Genomic DNA, 16,998 nt, shown 5'->3' on the forward strand with positions numbered 1-16,998 from the left:
TTTGAAACATTTGCTCAACAGGTTTTATTTTGTAGTATTTTTACCTCCTTAAAATTGGAACAATCCACAGGACTACAGTGTGTTGACTCACAGCACAGCAGCCAGAGTTTCTGATTTGATTGGTGCAACATCTTCATTAATCAATTAGCATTAATGAGGCTGATAATGATCGATGTAAATCTTGGTAATTCCACCTGATGTCAACACACACACACACACACACACACAAATGTTTACTTATGTCATTTTTGGGAACATTCATTGACTTACATTCATTTCCTGGAGACTTACCCTAACCTTACACCAAGTCTTCACCCTAAAATGTTGTGATTTACGTTGTAGGGACTTGCATTTTGTCCCCATAAGGAAGGCAAGTCCCCACATTGAGACTGTGTAAACAGATTTATGTCCCCACAACATTAGTAATACCCGCCCACACACACACACAGTCTGCTTCATGTGTGACTCAGAGGCAGGCAGGCGGTGTCTATAAATCATGTGAGAGTCAAAGCTTTAACTGAGTTTCTCATAATTTGGACTTGAGTATTTCAGTTTTCGTCATTTCATCTATTTCATCTATTGTTGTCTTTTCCTCGTGGAAGCTGGTTTCTATAGAGAAGGAAATCATTGGCTTCTTTAAAACCCACTAATTGATTGTAGGTCAGAATTTGCTCTCTTGATTGACACTGTGGACAGCCAATGAGAGCTGGACACTGAGAGAAATGAAGATGTGAGGAGTCTTTCTGAATGGCAGAACTACATCTGTACCCCTCCGCTCTCACTACAACTCCCATCATGCATTATTCAGGCAGAAACACTGGAATGCATTTTGTATGATGGTCTGTTGGCAGCGGAGGGCGAGCTGACCCAGAACTGAGGAGGAGAAGAAGAAATAAAGCGACATGTTTTCACCAGAGGGAAGAAGAAGAGTCTGAGTGTCAACTCAGTTTAACATGAAGTGATGTTTATACACAACAGATATCCGTTCTGTGTTCAAATACTTTCTGCAGATGATATTATTGTGTTTTTACCACTGTGCATTTTCATTACATCTCACAAGAACTCATTTCTAATCTCATTTTGCCTGATTTTTCTTGAAGTCCGAATATAGTTCTCATCTCACCGCATGTCATCTTCAAAATATCGAATCTGGTTTAAAATCAGAAAAATTCAGTATTTAAACTCTCGGTAAATTCAGTGTAATAATATATCATTTTCACAGCACTAATTCCATCAGTGACAACAGAGTGACTCTGCTCAGAGCGCTGTTTCTGGTTAACGACATTACTGTTCTCACTTCTTCTACTTCTACTCGTTTTTAAAAAATTGTTGTTAAGCTGCTCAACGAAACTCAACACTGCAGATGTTTCACAATAAACGCTTTCCATAGCAGGAGAGATTGTGCCCCTTGAGCCTTTAATTAAAGTGTTTTAAACATTTTTACACCCCTTTGTCAAAAGGACAAGAATTGATTGCAGGTTATTAACCTACTTTGTAAAATTATTGGCAGAACACAAGAGATTTCTTGCACAGCTTAATACTAAACAATGACCTTTTAGACTCCAAACAAATGAAAGGAAGTTTGTTTTTTGGTTTTATTTGATTTTTTTACATGAGTATATTTTGTATTTTTACGTTTTTATGTTTGTAAATGAATTGTTTGTGTGTGTGTTTGCAAACCAGATTACCTTGTTTTGCCCTGAGAGGAGGTTTTTTTTGTATTTACATATAAAGAAACAGAGAAGAAGAACAGTAGAGACGCACTAGACAGACAGACGTCACTCACATGTCCTTAGTGGTTAACCTCCTCATCTCCTCTGAGGTTAACTGGACTTCATGCAGTTTAAATACTTCAACCAGAAGAGGAGGAGAGACTTCACAGGCAGCATGCAACAGAAAACATAACAGAGACGGAGAGAGAGGGGGAAGGATAGATGAAAGAAGGAAAGAAAGATTAGAAAAAGGAAAGAACAATAGAAGAAGAAAGAATGAAAAGATCAGAAGGATAAAGAAAGAAGAAGAGGAAGGAGGAAAATCAAAAAAGGAAAGGATGGAAAAGAAACAGAAAAAATATTTATCATGCAACAACAGAAAAAAACATCAACATACAGAGACATTAAATCAAATCCTGACAGCATGCAGAACAAACAGAAAACCATGAAAACATGTCAAATAAAAAGAAAGACAACATATATGTCGCTCTGCCGAGTGACGTGTTCTTCACCTGAGTGTAAAATCTTTACGTGTCATGTTAAACACTCATATCATCATATAACTGAGGTTGTTGTATTTAAGACAAGCAGGAATAATGTGTTGATACAGAGCCAACAGTTAGCGATTAAGGAAGTCCGGGGCTGCCAATATTAAAATTAAATCATTTAAAACATGCACAAATTTGCTTATTCAAGGCCGACATGGCAGTGCAGAGCAGTGAGGAGCACGGCCCTAGCCAGGATTTTAATAATATTGAGGTCATGAGTCCAAATTTCCTCAGTGCAACCCCTCCCCACTTAAATGTTTTTGACTAGGCACCAAAAGAGGTTTGTAAAATATTTTTTCTTTTATTTATTCATTCATTCAGGCAAGTTCTGCAGTTATAAGGAACGTCTTTTTTCTATGATTTCTAAGTGGATTTATGGATGTTTATTTGTGATGGACATCAGAGACAATGATGTCCTTGGGAAGTGTACGCTGTGCTGATTCCAGCAGTGTGCTCACATTTGACAGAGTTGTAACTCTGAGAAGGAGGAGTGCGATTTTTTTTTAACGCAAATTGCATTGATCAGATTCAAAGGGTTAAGAGTAATAGAGGAACTGCATCTTAAAGTGACAGGAAGTGACTGTTATCTGTCCAGCAAGAAGCTTAAAGGCTCCTTCACTGAAATCTCATGCTAAGTTGAACCCTGAGGCCTTTCTAGCTCCTCCTGAATCTGATGAAAAACCAGTTTTGAAGCCAGACCTTTACAGCGTAGTGCTTCTGACAGCACAGACTTGGCCTTAGGCTTCAGCGGTGACATTGAGTCATTAATGCTGAGTCACAGTGTGCCGGGTCAGGGTGACGGCAGCACAGCTCTCTCTCTCTCTCAAACAGAAGAGATTTTTTATTTTTTCCCGACGTGTCAGGAGGAGATGGACTGAGGTGACTGATGGCAGCACTCAGTGGAAGTTTGCCAACAGGCTCATCAGAGGCTCAAACATTGAGCTGCAGTTATCATCAGTGAGCAGTTAACAGGATTAGATTTCACTCTGAGGTTCAGGGTCAAGTTACTGACACAATATTGAACACTTTATATCTGTATTCATAGTCTGAAAGTGTCCAACACAGCACTGATCACTCAGTACACGTCCGTCTACAACCAAACCCACAAATCTACAGCACTGAGTGTATCTGTAGGGACGTATACATCTATCTGCTGTATGGAATATTAAATCTGTCAGTTTTATACTTGGTCAGCTTGGTTTTATAAACTTGTACACTTCAGTTTGTACCTGCAAACTGTGTTTTGGAAGTTTGTACATCAGGTCTGTATTTCAAGACTTTTATTTTGTAAGTCTAACATTAAGGTGTCTGGCATTCAGTTTCATGTCTTTAAGTTTCATTTTACAAGCTGTGAGAAAAAAAGTGATGTTTTCAAACCTGTGTTATTTAGTCCAGTTGAAACAGGCTCTGGTTGGTTTTCCTCTTGGTACGATTCGTTTGGGCAGATCTGAACACAGTAAACGACTAAACCAAAACAACTGCAGCGAGACCCTGGACTAGCTACTGGAGCTTCTTCTGGGCCTTCTTCCTGTATGTAATTTCTCGCTCCTGCCCCTTACCTGGTTTTCAGTGAAGCATTTTGTTTCGCTTGAATTTTTTTCTGTGTGAAAAGAAACCGAACCAACTCATCCACTGATTCAGACCAGAACAAATCAACTATAGGTTTGAAAACGCCCTGAAAGTCTACAGCCATCCGTAGAGCCACGCTGCTAGCATGGCTACAAAACATGCATGTATGTGTGTGTGCATGCTCACAGACTTTTGACTTTTTATCTTTAGCTACAAACAAAGTTACCTGGTTAAAGATAACTTTTCTAACACAACAGCTAGTAATATTTACCAACAGTTAGATTATTTTCCATGGATTTAAGACCAGACCTGTATTTGTGGTCTACATAGTTTTATAGAAGATATGATTGTACAGTACTAAGCACTATTACCTATTACTGTATCTTTTCAAAAAAGCCTTTTATTAATTCTAGCACTCCATTTTATTGCCAACATATCCTATCAGTTTTATTATTAGTATTTATCTTTATTGTTGGGGTTTTTGTTTTATTTAATCTTTTAATTATAATAATAAGAATAATAATTAATTGTATTGCATTTTAATTGGCTGATTTTATTTGCCTCAGTCCTGAAATGTTTTAATCCTGGTTCAACTATGTAAAGCGCTTTGTAACTTTGTTTTTGAAAAATGTATTATTATATATTATTAAAAAATGATCTGGTTTCTACATGAATGGAATCGGATAAAATGATGCAGTTGCTTGTAGTTTCAGTTCTTTAGAGATCAAACCAGTCAGTCAGAGAAAAGTCAACTTTTAAGTGAACCTGGATAGTTTTCTAGAGATAAAACTGACCAATATCAAGATAATACATCAGTGGTGTGCTGGACCTTACTCATTAATATTCAAATGATTCATTAAACATTATATTTATTGATTATAGCCTCAAAGTTAGCCAGTCATGGTGATAATGACAAACAGCATGAAAGTCACATCTAACAATGTTTGTGATATCCGACTGTATCTAACGTATGTGTAGACTGCTCTGTAGCTGCTTAAGCTAACATTAACATTAGCTTCACAGACACTAGCGGAACAAGCTGTTTCTCGAATCCTGGAGGTCCAGATTCAGAGCCAGGATCCAACAACTCTGCTGTCTGTCACTTACACTTGACAGCTTGGGAAATAATTTTACTTTCACCTTTGTTTTCTTTTCCAAATAAGTTTGCTTCCAACCTGTCAGAACATCTGACTGCTCGTGTTTCTTCTTTTTACTGATGGCGCTGTGTTCACAGATCTCAGATATTAACTTGGTGGTACAGTGTTATGATTACTGATAAGAATGAGGAATTAAAGTACGAAATATGAAGAGAATTGAAATAAACTGTATTTTTCCTTTAAACTTAACGTCAGGGGATAAGAAAAACAAGTATAGCAGTAAAGCTGTGTGAGAGTCTTACTTTCGTCAGGGTTGGGTGCAGCCAGGATGGCGCTGTGCTGCTTCTTGACCTGCTCCACATCCTCCGACAGCTTTTCTATACAGCCTCTAATCTCCTCAACCTAAACACACACACAAAATACACACATAACAGTGAAAACATCGTCACAACAAACACAGTTTAACAGAAACAATCCTTATCGAATATGTTTGTTTATATTATGTTTTTTTTTTATAAAGAATATCAGTCGATAAATCAGTATCAGATTTTTTTGTTTTTTACTCTCAGTTATAAATATTGACATCAGCCTTAAAAAATCCAGTATTGGTCAGGCTGTAGGGTGTGTGAGTGCAAACACACACCGTCACCGATACCACCAGTTTACCACTGTCAAACTAGACGCCTCTGTGTGGTGAATGTACTGATGATCAGCTGTTTTTTAGAGTCTGTGTTGTTTTCTGTCTGACACACACAAGATGATGATCAGCACTGAAGCTTCCTGCCCTCAGGTGGGAGATCAACACCAAATCTGTGTGTGTTATCCAGTCGATGTCTATTGGCTGAGGGGGATAATCCACCTTCCACAGTGGACTGCAAGGTCACTGCACTTCCATGCCACAATAACAGCTGTAATCTTTCTTTAAATGCTAGTAATTTTTTTGTTAAAATCACGAAGGTTTGATGAATAAGAGATTGTATTGAGTTACAGAAGCTAGTGGAACGGAGGCTAGACAGGAAGTGAATTTAGCTCTCTATAATACATTTTTCATTGTTGCCATGTTTGAATTTTGGTCCAGATAAGTGCAAAATACATGAGTTGATGATCCTGTCATCATTAAAGCAAAATTTGCACAAATTGCTGTCCCCATAATGTCTGTTTGTGAACTCATTACTGTCCCCATAATGTTGGTGGGTGAACCGGTTTGCTGTCCCCATAATGTTGGTGGGTGAACCGGTTTGCTGTCCCCATAATGTTGGTGGGTGAACCGGTTTGCTGTCCCCATAATGTCTGTTTGTGAACATATCACTGTCCTCATAAGGTGGGTGGGTGAACAGGTTATAAGAAACACAAGTCCATATATATTCTCAGAAATAATGACTTTGAATGAGACAGGACTTCAGCTCATTTATTGATGCAACAGGGTAACGAAGCAAAGCTCAGAGGATTACAAATTCAGCAAGTCATATGGCTCCTCACACAACAGCAAACAAACTACCTGTAAAAACTTTCACTGCAGACTGTCCACCAGCAGCTGCAGGTTTCTTCCCATCTGTCTTCAACATAAAAATCTGATTATCATAAATTTTAATCGAGGCGTTTTTTTCTCTTGAACGACCCCATTTTGAGTTTGATACTGCTTCATATAATTTATTATTAGCTCATTAAAATTGATTCAAGCTCTTATGAAGGCTGTAAACTTTTCTGTCTGAGTAAAAAGTCTTCAGGTCTGTCTCTGCTCTTTTTCTTTGTTTTTGTACATTAGCTGTTTAAATTTGTTTGTTTATTGTCAGACCTGCTTTACAGTGTTCATTACAGGTAGATTACATGACCATGAGATGAGTAGATTTATTTGTCTTAAATACCATTCAGTTAAACCCAGGATTTTAATTAAATGAGGGTTTAACAAGGTTGTTATCAAGGCTGAACCTCCAACACAGTGAAGTCGACACCAGAACCGTCAGTTTGTCTTTGTCGTCTGTCCTCAGACTGTCAGATCTTTAGATTTCTGTCGGGGTGTGATGGGATCAGTTCACAGGAACTCCGTCACTCTGCAGATCTTTGCACAGATTACACAGCTGATCTCTAAGCCTCTCTTTCACAAATAAAAAACAACAACTGAACAGCACCTAAATGAAAGTTCCCAGTCTTCCATTTCTGCTTTCTGCATGAGTTTCTTTATAACAGAGATTGAAAACAAACTTAAATATTTTACAAATCCCATTTAAGATCAGGGCCTGTATTTATCAAACTGCTAAAAGTGAAATTTTGGATTTAAATGAAAGATCCTTCACCGTTCCTCCTACTCACAAACTTAAGAATAAAAGGTCTTTATCAGAATCAGAATCAGGTTTATTGCCAAGTAGGTTTTCACATACAAGGAATCTGCCTTGTTGTTTTGATGCATAACAGTTGGTAAAGAAAAACCAAGTACTGCAAAAGTCAGGAATCATAAATATAACATTTTAATTTAAAATAAAAATACGTAAAATATAACCATTTTAAAATAAAAAGAGCTGCAGTGTTTAAAACAAAGAGGTTGAAATGTGCAAAGTATTGACTAAGGTGTGCAAATCTTCACAGTATAAAGAATATGTACAATGTGCAAAAATAATAACCCAAGATTTGCAAAAATGTACGTTAATGTAACGTGCCGTGTCCATAGGGCGGGATAAGACTAATTTCTTCTGACTTTCTCTTAAATTTAAGAATAAAATCCCTTTATCACATTTCTTTTTACTTAAAAATTAAAAGCTCCAGAGGTCTCGGAAGTGGGTTATGAGTAGTTAGATGGCTGCAAAACAGAGACAAAGGCAAGCATGGACCTTCTGAGACATGTTTGAGAATGACAGTACAAAACATTAGTGATCAATGAGAATAATTTGTTATCCAACATAATGTGTTTAATTGAGTGTTTAAGTATTTACAGCTGCTGCTTTCTTGTAAGCTGTTATCTCCAAACACACATTTTTGCCTTTGTTTGATAGTGACAGCTGCAGAGAAAGACAGGAAAGCCAGGAGAGAGAGAGGGGATGACGTGCAGCAAAGGGCCGCTGGTAAGGACTCAGCCTTAATGTTACGCACTCTACCAGGTGATTTCTATTGTACTGCAAAATGTCTTCAGCAACGTTTTAAGGAATTTCTTTTATAGGATTTGTCTATATTTTTAACATGTATATTGACAGTGGAAGTGAAAATACCTTGAATTTTCTCTAAAGTTTTACAGTGAAGATTTTAATTACATTTTCCACACAGGCATGGCTGTCTGCTTCATCTGGGCACTTCATCAGGCCAGTGGGCTCTTATATAATATAATTGAATACTTTTCCAGGACATGTAACATTTTCTCAACTTTACAGCTAGTACTGGAAAACTAGTCTGTAATTTCCCAGGTTTTCCCGTACAGTAGTAGTGTACCTGTGCATGTCGTGTCTTACCTGTTCGAAGAACTCATCCATGAAGTGGTCCCTGTCGACCTGCACCACCTCCTCATCATCATCGCTGTCCTTAGCCTGCAGACAGACAGGAAATAAATTATGTAATGTAACATAACACTGAGTCATTTCTGCTCTGCGATTCAGACACAGAACTCTGCAGCTTTGAGCTCTTCAGCAACATGAATCAACATCATCACTTTACAGTTTCAGTCTGACGTCCTCATTATAATCTGTCTGAACAGCATCCTCTTGACTATATTTTCTAGAAACACAAACAACAACTTCATTTTCTCAGGAGACTCAGCAGCTTCAGAATGGGTCGGTCAGTCTTAGAAATAGTTTCCAAAACTCGGATTAAGTGTGTTTTAAAATTCCACCTGACATAATGATTTGGTCATCTGAGCTGTAGGTTTAGGAATAAGTTAAAATAGTTGTCATGTACAGAAGAATAACTGGTGAACTCTAGATCAAGATGAAGTTTACTGTCAGGATGAGAAATAAAACCATGAACAAGTCAAGTCCAAAATCACAAATATGCCTCAAAGAGCTTTACACTCTGTACAACATGTGACACCCTACATCCTTACACCCTCGATTCAGATACAGAAAAACTCCACAAAGAAACATTTAACAGGAAAATAACAGTCTCTGATAATCAACAATATCTTTAAAAAGTATTTTAAGTGCAGTCCGCATTCTAAACTAAAAAACTGAGGCACAAACCTTTTTCCACTGTATTTTATTTTCTGTTTAAATGTTTAATTCATTAAGTATTCAATTTGTATTTTTACTGGTGTGCTGTATATGGCATGTTCTTGGGATGTTTTTATGTTTTAGGTTTCCACACTGGACACTAAAGTCTAGTTCTATTCGCAAAAGTCAAATTAAAGACAATAAAAATGATAGAGACCATCACAGATAGCAGGAGACAGCAATGCTACATATCCGAAAGAAGAAAAGACAGACAGACAGATAAAAGGTGAGAGCAGGTGAGGTCAGCAGGTGAGGCAGACTAAAGCGATAGCTCAATAAAAGTAAACAGTTTCCAGTTACACTAATTGGATTTCTATTATAGTTATTAGAGACAAGTGTGTACAGTCAGTGTGTGTTTTAACCTGTGTGTGTGTGTGTGTGTGTGTCTAACTGATATGTTGATTGCAGATAATGAAAATCGACAGTCTTTAATGTTTCTAACAGACCTGAGACCTGATCTGATCTCACCACTAAGAGTCCTCCTACATGGAGATAGAGTGAAACACTTTTACTAAAGAACTGAGAGAAAGAAGGATGACGTCCTCACTTTGTCTACAGCGATTGGTTGACAGCTGGTCTGTGTCAGTGAACTAGCATTTATTACTTATTATTTATTACTACTCATTAAATAAGATAGAGAGGTAGAGATATTCCAAGTTCATCAGTGCTGATTTTAGTGCAGAGTTGTACCATCATCTCTGCTGTTATTGGATTGTTTTAATTTGTTGGTGAGCTGATTGGATCTTTATTAACTTGCTGACATTAAAATATGCTTTTAAAAGTGATTTATCGTTATATTTTTCCCAAAACATTGCCGCAACAAAGCGCATCACCTGCAGCATCTGACTGACTGTGAGCAGACAGGTGGATAGACACAGTGTTGAGATACTGATGGTGGACAGACAGGTAGAGACAGACTGGCAAGCAAGCTGGTAGACAGACAAAACGCTAAATAAAGGGACAGATGGACGGGTACGCAGACAGAAAGACAGATGGGCAAACAGAGGAGAAAGGTAGAAAACAAGACAGGTGGAAAGACAGTTAGGCAGAAAGACAAGCAGAGAGACAGGTGTATGACTGCAAAGAAAGACGACAGGTACGCAGAAAATTAAAATCTCAAAGGTTAGGGGGTTAGGGTTAGGCCAACATTAGCCTCTCATCTCCATTACAACTCATATAAAACACAAGCTAGCATGCTAACAGCTGGGTTTATATTTCGTAGTGGGAACTGGTTTTGTGGGATGAAGTTCAGCTGTGTGAGGCTATAAAATGTCTGGCTGTTGTTTATTTGTGCCTCTGAGGTTCAAAATGATATTTAGCATTGCAGCTAGTTGGCTAGCATAGCATCCCTTTCTCCAGCTCTGTCTCTTTGGATCTCTTTGTGGTCAGACTGCAGCTATTGTGTCCCTTTTTGCCCTCTCTCCCTCTCCTCCCCCCTCTGTCCTCCCCTCTTCCTCACCCTGCGTCACACTGACTCTGCAGAGGAGCGACAGAAACAGAAACAGACGGAAGGACAAACACACTCGTGCCATTTTTAAGCTAAACATGCTAACTAGGATGCTACAATCACAACATTACAAAATATTATTTATTTTTCATTCTCTCTGATATTTTCTGTCATACTTCACATTTTTTAAATCAAGTCCCAGTAGGATCCCATGGAAAAGTCATTAGCATGACATGCAAGCGAAAAAAACAAATTAAATTTTCTGATTTAAAATGTTTTTCTCATTGAATTAATTTGTTTAATTGTTCAGTTATATTTTCTGCACATTTTACTTCCCAGCATGAAAGTCTGAAAGCCGTTTAAAAGCCTTCTACTCGCTCATCAGTCTGCTCACTTTCAGACATGCACACTAATTTTCTCACTCATTTATTATTATTATTGTTATTATTATTATTATTATTGTTGTTGTTGTTGTTGTTTTGCAACTGATGTGTTTTTTGTCTGTCAACTACTTTGGAATATTTTCAAACAGACACTTTCAAACTTTAAAATGTTCTCTTACATGTCAATTTAATTTTTAATCTGCTTTCAACTTTCACATTTCAGCTGACGGTTTAACTGCTTTCAGCTCTTGCTCTTCAACTGACACAAGCGAAAATTCTGTTTTATTAATTTCTTTTCTTAATAACATTTAATAGGGCTGCAACTAACAATTACTTTCATTACTGATTCATCTGCCAATTATTTCAACTTAATTGCTTGTTAAGTTGGATAACTTTAACCTGAATGCCTAATATAAGGACTGTAATTTACTCGTGTGTTCATTGCTGTGGATAATTATTGTGGGTCAACTGGCCACTAGAAAACTTTTATTTAGGTATCCACCATTTTACATTTGCTATATATATATATATATATATATATATATATATATATATATATATATATGCAATTTTTATTGCTGTAGTTTTGTGATTCTAATTACGGAGTAAATCACCTGAAAAGTTTGTTTGTCACACCAACACAATGCAGATCTTTAGTGGGAGTTTTGCACAGCGGTTCCATCCAGACTGTCTTTCTTTAAAAAAGATGTCTGGGCTGAGTTTACACTCTGTAAAACATGATGAGTCTGTGATTTTAAATAACAAAACACCCCAAAAAGAAACAATTTAACGGCCCATTAATCTGAACACGTTCTTCTCTTCACAGATTAAGTCTGAACATGCTGTTAGTTACATAAGTGTCTGAAGGAAACATTTTTCCAGCTCACCTGTGCAGGTAATTCCCTTCTGTATATGTTTGTTTATCTGCTGGACTGAGCTGATCTGAGAGCAGCTTTATTCTTCTCAGCAGGTCAAATAAAAGCTAAACAAACATTATAAACCAGGTTAGTGACGCCTCACCCTCAGATATAAATAGCAGCGTTGAATCAGCCAGTAAAGCTGTGATGCTGCAGGAGGAGGTCCAGACCCATCTGCACCTGAGGCATCATGGGAACTGTAGTTTAGCTGCTACAGTTACACCCAAAACCTGGCTGGACGCCCTGCAGGGTTTATAGATACTTATTATGTTCGCTACGTGCAGTGAGAGTTAATGAAGGTAAACACAGTGAACAGTGGGTGTAATGTCACTGCACTCTGACTGCAGACACACGTGTCCTTCTGCCTTCAGGTGTCTGCAGGGATTTAATGAACTGAAGAAGAAACTGGTCATTCAGTATAAAGCAGCTGTGGACAACAGATACTGGAAAAATCACTTAATTCATAGATCAATGCAGATTTACTGACGTTTCTGCTTTAAACACATTAAACATTATTTCTGATGCAGATTTAAACACATTATTCTGTTATTTCTGAGCATTTTGTAGTAGTTCAGTATTTATTTTGAGTCTAAGACACATTTTCACCAAAATAGCAATAACTCTCTTTGTGCTGCTTCATTTGAATGAACCTGATCACCTGAACACCACACAGACGGCGAAGAAAGTTTCAAGGTCAAGAAAATACCACACTGTCGGAGCGCTGCTGGAGCTGGTTATTATAATCAATAACTAGGGACTCCTGTCTTTATCACTCGCTCTCTATCACCACAATAACCTACAGTATGTTAGCCGCTGCATAACATTCGATGAGCAACACAATTTACAAAAAGCTCCAGTATTCGGAGTCAGGACACTACAGTCCCGTCAGGACGCTACAGTCCCGTCAGGACGCTACAGTCCCATCAGTCAGGACCCTACAGTCCCATTAGGATGCTACAGTCCCATCAGGACACTACAGTCCCGTCAGGACGCTACAGTCCCGTCAGGATGCTACAGTCCCATCAGGATGCTACAGTCCCGTCAGGATGCTACAGTCCCGTCAGTCAGGACGCTACAGTCCCGTGAGGATGCTATAGTCCCATCAGGACGCTACAGTCCCGTCAGTCAGGACGCTACAGTCCCATCAGTCAGGACACTACAGTCCCGTGAGGATGCTATAGTCCCATCAGGACGCTACAGTCCCGTCAGTCAGTACGCTACAGTCCCGTGAGGATGCTACAGTCCCGTCAGTCAGGATGCTACAGTCCCGTGAGGATGCTACAGTCCCGTCAGTCAGGACGCTACAGTCCCGTGAGGATGCTATAGTCCCATCAGGACGCTACAGTCCCATCAGTCAGGACGCTACAGTCCCGTCAAGACGCTACAGTCCCGTCAGGACACTACAGTCCCATCAGGACGCTACAGTCCCGTCAAGACGCTACAGTCCCATCAGTCAGGACGCTACAGTCCCATCAGGACGCTATAGTCCCGTGAGGATGCTACAGTCCCGTCCGTCAGGACGCTACAGTCCCATCAGTCAGGACGCTACAGTCCCATCAGGACGCTACAGTCCCATCAGTCAGGACACTACAGTCCCATCAGGACGCTACAGTCCCATCAGGATGCTACAGTCCCATCAGGATGCTACAGTCCCATCAGTCAGGACGCTGCAGTCCCATCAGGACGCTACAGTCCCGTCAGTCAGGACTCTACAGTCCCATCAGGACGCTACAGTCCCATCAGGATGCTACAGTCCCATCAGTCAGGACGCTGCAGTCCCATCAGGACGCTACAGTCCCGTCAGTCAGGACTCTACAGTCCCATCAGGACGCTACAGTCCCATCAGGATGCTACAGTCCCATCAGTCAGGACACTACAGTCCCATCAGGACGCTACAGTCCCATCAGGATGCTACAGTCCCATCAGTCAGGACGCTACAGTCCCATCAGGACGCTACAGTCCCATCAGGACGCTACAGTCCCATCAGGATGCTACAGTCCCATCAGTCAGGACGCTACAGTCCCGTCAGGACGCTACAGTCCCGTCAGGACGCTACAGTCCCATCAGGACGCTACAGTCCCATCAGTCAGGACTCTACAGTCCCATCAGGACGCTACAGTCCCGTCAGGATGCTACAGTCCCATCAGTCAGGACTCTACAGTCCCATCAGGACGCTACAGTCCCGTCAGGACGCTACAGTCCCGTCAGGACACTACAGTCCCGTCAGTCAGGACGCCAATTAGTTAATATCTGATATCTGGGAACACAACAGGGTCTTCACAGATCAGGATCAAGAAACCTGAGGACTTCTTTTTACTGATGTCACCATGTTCACAGATCTCAGATATGAACAGATGAAAATTATGGAGACGACCACCAAAATAAGTTAATAACCTGAAGAATAATTCCAGTTTCACATGAAATGCATCATAAATCAGCTCCTGGTCTTATATATCTCTCTGTCTCAGGTGTCGCCACCTGGATCTGCTGTCTCCCATAGAGACTGATGGCAGCTTCCACCGTCCATCCTGCCAACACACCTGACTCACTCTGTGTGTGTGTGTGTTGCTAATGATGTCAGCATGTTCACTGTCAGAATATTCAACCATCCCTACACATAGTTGTGCACACACAAAGAAAACATGGCAGATATGAGTGTGCACGTGTGCAACTGGGTCCATCAGTTAAACCCAACGTCCAACACGCCTCTTCTATAGATCTGAGTCGAACAGGAGGGTTCTAACAAGGGTCCAGTAGGGTCTCAATATAGTCTAACTGGGTTTATCAGGGTCCATCAATCATCTAACATGGTCTAACAGGGTCCTACAGGGTCTAACTAAGATCCAACAAGGTCTGACGGTCACCTGACACGGTCTTTGGGTCACATAAACCGTACAGTGACCCCTCTAACATCCAGTCCTGCAGTTTCTGTCTAAGTCCTGCAGATGTGTTTCTGAACGTCTGCCGCTGAGCATCATGGGAAACAGGAACACAGACACAATGACAGCGAACACGTCTGGTCTCAGCAGATAAGCTCTGTTCACCAATCAGCTGCTGTCATCAACACACCCAACACCGCCCTCATCACCACCACACAGCTCCACCGTCTTTTTATCGTCTCTGTCAGAGTGTAAACAGCGACGTCTGTGAAGGTTTCACCACCTCCGGAGAGAAGCAGGGGCTGATGGGAAATATTTCTAACACTTGAACACCCTCTGTGTTCAAAATGACATTAGCTCAGTTTCTCATTATAACAAGATCCTTTTCACAACTTTAAAACGTTTCCTGTAATATTTTAAGACAATGTTTGACTGACGTGTTGCAAAGATGACCTGGTTTTAAATGTCATTATAATCCAAGGTGTGTAATTGTGTGTATATATATATATATATATATATAATATAAAAGTATAAGTACTCGATATGCAGCAGAATGGCTCCAGTCAGTGTTATACTGGAGTATTTTTACTGATGCGTAAACATGAGAACAGCAATAAACTACTTTATCTACAGCAGTGCATTATATTTTATAAACTGATCATGTTTTGTATGTTTCAGAAACCCAAAGTACCAAAAGAATGTATTTTTTAGATCTTATGCATATAAAGTATTAACTTGTACTTATACTTTTAAAAATCATCTTTCAGGAGTTCCTGGGCTCAGTAGAATATAAAATAATACAGTATAGTGGAGTAAAAAGTACAATATTTCCCTCTGAGATGTAGTGGAGTAGAAGTAGCATGAAAAGGGAATACTCAAGTACGAGTACCTCAAACTTAACAGAGGTACAGGACTTGTAATTGTACATGTCTGCTAACATCAGTCTCAGATTGTTAGTTTTTCCTGATTCCCGGCAGCAAAACACACATGAAACTGGGTCGCTCTCATTCTTCATTTCACAGAAAGAAAAAACTACAACTGCAAAATAATACTAATTTCAGGATCTGCTGGCAGTAACGAGCTCATTCATCATTCAGTATCTGTGAATGATCCAAAAACTCCTCAGTCTGAAACTGAAGCATCAAGTCAGCTGATCACTGAGCTGAGATTATTAAAAACGTACCGTTAAGAAAAAAAGAGGTAATTTCTGTGAACAGTGTAATTCAACTAAAAGTGAAAAACGACTTTCTTTTCTGCTTTTACTCACTCTACACAGGCTGCTGTGACCTTTGACCTCCTGACTATTGGCTCCTTATATTAATGATGATTGATTACCTGAAGCTGGTAGTTACTTCTGGACGAACATCAACCTCAAAATATATAAAACAAGATAAAATATGAAAATGACTGAAGAAAGAGGAAGAAGGATGCAGCAGTGTGTGTGCCTACATTACCCACAATGCAACTCTCCCTCTGGCAGTTTCGCGTGCGATTGTGGTGTGTTATGCTAGTAGCGGCTAATGCAGCCTGCAGCCTGCAGCAGAGGTCTGCTGAGCTCACTACTTTCTAACTTTTTCCATCTTCAGCCCCGACCGACGCTGACTCGAGTGACATCACTAGGGGACATTTATCAGACTCCACACAGCTGCCTCTGAAGGCACTGAAGGCTTTATGCTACTTTAAAACATCTGCAGCAGAACTCCCCAAAACCTGGAAACACCTGGAGACAACTGGAGACACCTGGAAACACCTGGTAACAGAATGACTGAAGTTCACCTTTAAGCAAAAAACAGCATCTCCGTTACAGACTCCATTATGTGTGTCACACTTCGTTAAAAAATCGAGTCTTTGTGATCAGTATCAAGATTGTTTATGTTTTGTGTTATATGCCAATATATCGTGCACCAGTCAGGTGATAAATATAATCTAACATAAATAAACATGCAACGAAATATATTAAGAAAACTTTCTCATCTTTTCATTTTGACCGAAAGTAAAACCTGCTGTTTCCTGTTGATGTAATCGATAACTGCAATGTTTCCTGATATTAATCTGCAGACGTCACCTCGTTAACTGCAAAACCACCAGCTGCCATTTTTACAAGTCCTAAGTAGATTAAAGGCAGATGAAGAGAAAAATAAAATGTCTCGATGATGCGTTTAAATGTCTTCGTGTTTCTGCCTTAAAAAAAGACAATATTAAAGGAACGCTAGAGTTTGTATGAACTCCAGATAATCTCAGCAGCCACCCTCTTCT

General features: G+C 39.6%; 1 protein-coding gene across 1 annotated transcript in view; it reads right to left on the reverse strand.

Annotated features, from left to right (window-relative positions):
* Positions 1-16,998, reverse strand: part of stx1b (syntaxin 1B) — a 67,039-nt gene that overhangs the window by 23,479 nt on the left and 26,562 nt on the right. Inside the window, exons 2-3 of the mRNA XM_044181526.1 lie at positions 8,364-8,438; positions 5,229-5,328 (exon numbers count right to left, since the gene is read on the reverse strand). Of these exons, the coding sequence (XP_044037461.1) occupies positions 5,229-5,328; positions 8,364-8,438 (175 nt within the window). The remainder of the gene's footprint in view (positions 1-5,228; positions 5,329-8,363; positions 8,439-16,998) is intronic.

This window comes from Siniperca chuatsi, linkage group LG21 (genome assembly GCF_020085105.1).
Source record: "Siniperca chuatsi isolate FFG_IHB_CAS linkage group LG21, ASM2008510v1, whole genome shotgun sequence".
Lineage (NCBI taxonomy): Eukaryota > Metazoa > Chordata > Actinopteri > Centrarchiformes > Sinipercidae > Siniperca > Siniperca chuatsi.